This window comes from Eimeria tenella, genomic scaffold, assembly GCF_000499545.2.
Source record: "Eimeria tenella Houghton genomic scaffold, Eth_scaff814, whole genome shotgun sequence".
NCBI classification, from domain to species: Eukaryota; Apicomplexa; class Conoidasida; order Eucoccidiorida; family Eimeriidae; genus Eimeria; species Eimeria tenella.
In genome coordinates, this window is record NW_013545927.1 from 1 (window position 1) to 3,073 (window position 3,073).

Consider the following 3,073-nt stretch of genomic DNA (forward strand, 5'->3'; position numbering starts at 1 on the left):
GGAGGCCGCAGCAGAAGGGGGCCGGCGGAGAGTCCTGCTGCTGCTGCTGCTGCTGCTGCATCGCGCGTGCTTCCTGCAGCAGCAGAGAGGCTGGAGCGTTTGCTGGCAGCTTCGGTATGAACAGTTTGGTGCTGCAGCTGCTGAGCAGCAGCAGCATCAGCCTCACCGTCTGCCACTGCCCATATTTTGATGGTGCTGCAGCTGCGCCTGAGCCAGGTGACAAGATGCTTGCTGCGGCGAATGAGCCGGTGCTGCTGCTGCACTGCAGCAGCAAAAATGCTGTTGCTGCGGAGGCCGCAGCAGAAGGGGGCCGGCGGAGAGTCCTGCTGCTGCTGCTGCTGCTGCTGCATCGCGCGTGCTTCCTGCAGCAGCAGAGAGGCTGGAGCGTTTGCTGGCAGCTTCGGTATGAACAGTTTGGTGCTGCAGCTGCTGCAGCGGCTGCTGCAAGTGCTGCAGCAGCTGCTGCTGCTGCCGCTAACCACGCCGCTGCTGCTGCAGCTGTAGGCAGTGGGGGAGTCTACATAGCCCGCCCAGAGGAAGTCCAAGTCCTGCGCTGCTTCTTCTGGCGCTGCTGCTGCTGCTGCTGCTGCTGCTGGGGGTCTGTTGAAGGCGAAGTGCCTGGGCGGCGCAGCAGCAGCAGCAGCAGCAGCAGCAGCAGCAGGGCTCTGGGTGTGCACCACGGTGTACAGACACCTGAGAGTGTGGGAGTCAAAGACATACAAAGAGCTGCCAGCCAAAACAGTTAGCTGCAGATTTCTGAGGGAAACATCTAGTGGGAAGTCCTGGTGTTTTGCTGCTGCTGCTGCTGCTGGCAGCAGCGCAGCAGCAGCAAGCTGCCCGTCCAGCAAATTGTACCCCCGCAGCACTCCCCGCTTCAGCACCACTGCTTTTGTTGCTGTTGCCACTAAGCAGGCCCGAGGCTCCTTTTCCTCCTCCCAGCTGCTGCTGCTGCTGCTGCTGCTGCTGCAGCGGGGCAGCAGGTGGTCCACTGGCTTGTTGGCCTCGGCGCGCCACATCTCCCGCTGCTGCTGCAGGTGCACCAGGTGTATGTACACCCCGTCCTCCCACAAGAAGCAGCAGCAGCAGCAGCAAAGTGCCAAACTGCGCACGCGGGCCCGAGGCAGCGAGGGCCGCAGCAGCTCCTTGTAGCTTGTGTGCCGGTACTTCGCCTGCAGCAGCAGCAGCAGCAGCAGCAGGAGTTTCACCATCAGCAGCAGCAGCAGCACTATCACCATCAGCAGCACCACCATCACCAGCAGCAGCAGCAGCACCGTCGACAGCAGCAGCAGCATCAATATCATCATCATCATCATCGTCAGCAGCAGCAGCAGCAGCACCACTATCACCATCGTCATCATCATCAGCAGCAGCAGCAGCAAGAGCAGCGCCAGCAGCACAATCAGCAGCAGCAGCAGCAGCAGTATCGCTATCATCGTCACCAGCAGCAGCAGCGGGAGCAGTAGCAGCAGCGGGAGCAGTAGCAGCAGCAGCAGCACAATCAGCAGCAGCAGCAGCAGCAGCAGGAGTTACCTGCTTGATGTTTCTGACGAAACTTGCTGCTTTGGCAAAGGCCAGTCTCCAGCTCCAGCCGAGGCGGTACTTAAAATAGTTTTCATATTTAACTCCAAACTGCTGCAGCAGCAGCAGCCGCCACTGCTGCTGCTGCTGCTGCGCCAGCAGCACATACCACTCGCGGCACACCAAGCAGCAGCTGCACAGGTCCCCCACGCAAAAGAACTGAGAAGCAAGCAGCAGCGCCAGCTCAGGAATGCTGCTGCTGCTGCTGCTGCTGCTGTGTGTGTTGTTGCTGCTCCCTATGGCCAAGCCGCTGCCGCTGCTGCTGCTGCTGCTGCGGCTGCTGCTGCATTCTTTTAGACGGTTTACAAATTGCGGGCTCTCCGCCACGCAGTTTGCCGCAGAGGTGTCGTTGCTGCTGCAGTGGCTGCTGCAGCTGCTGCTCTCCGTGCTGCTGTCGCTGCTGTCGCTGCTGCTGCTGCTGCTGCTGCCGCTGTTTATTTCTCCACCTCTGCCTGTGCTGCTGTGGCGCGGAATTTCGCGGTGGCCGCCGCCGCTGCTGCTGCTGCTACTGCTGCTGCGGTCTCGCCTGCAGCTGCTTCTGCGGCAGCTATTGCTGGAGCGTCGCCTGCATTTGCTGCATCTGCTGCTGCTGCTGCTGCCGCATCTACTGCCGCTGCTGCTGCATCTGCTGCTGCTGCTAGCATTGCTGCTGCCATAGTGATCAATTGTGCATGGGTCAGGTGGATCTTCCCTGTGTTTGTTTTTGTTGTTGCTGCTGTTGTTGTTGTTGCTGCTGCTGCTGCTGCAGGCTCTGTCCGCATAGGTCCGGTGGGTCCCGCTGCGGCTGCTGCTGCTGCTGCTGCTGCTGTTGCTGCTGCTGTTGCTGCTGCTGCTGCTGCTGGAGCATCTGTTAATGCTTACATTGTTGTTGAAGACGTAGTTGCTGCTTTTGCAGCTTGAGCCGCTGCTGCAGCAGTGGCAGCAGCTGCCGCTGCTGTTTGTGCTGCTTATATCGCCGCTGCTGTGGCAGCTTCTGCTGCTACTATTGCCTTCGCTGCTGCTGCTGCTGCTACTGCCGAGCAGCTGGCAGCGAGGGACCCCTGAAGTGCTGCTGCATCTGCTCCTCAGTACAGGGAGCATTTGTGCTGTTGCTGCTGCTGCTGCAGTTGATGCTGCTGCTGCTGCTGCAGTTGCTGCTGCTGCTGTAGTTGCTGCTACTGCTGCAGTCGCTGCTGCTGCTGCTGCTGCTGCTGCTGTGAATCAGCAGCCGCTGCACTGGACGCACTTCAAGTGCCAGTGCACACACAATCCGTGCTGCTGCTTCTGCGGCTGCTGCTGCTGTTGCTGCTGCTGCTGCTGTGCCATTAGCTGCAGCAGCCTTCTGTTGGGCGTCGCTGCCTGCAGCATTGCTGCGCAGCGGCTGCAGCCGACAGCTGCTGCTGCTATTGCTGCTCCCTTCTATGTTTTCTCTAGTAAAATTGCTGGCAATTCTGCTGCAGTAGCAATTGCTGCTTCCGCTGGTGCCTTGGGAGTGCGGTGGCTGCTGCAGCAGCGC

At 60.3% G+C, this 3,073-nt stretch overlaps 1 protein-coding gene across 1 annotated transcript; it reads right to left on the reverse strand.

Annotated features, from left to right (window-relative positions):
- Positions 1-161: 161 nt before the first annotated feature.
- ETH_00022115 (uncharacterized protein) lies at positions 162-2,658 on the reverse strand (the record flags this gene model as incomplete). Its single annotated transcript, XM_013380695.1, has 2 exons — positions 162-1,169; positions 1,531-2,658. Coding segments are annotated over 2 exons (2,136 nt in total), but the record flags the coding sequence as incomplete, so codon positions are not given.
- Between the last annotated feature and the right edge of the window lie 415 nt (positions 2,659-3,073).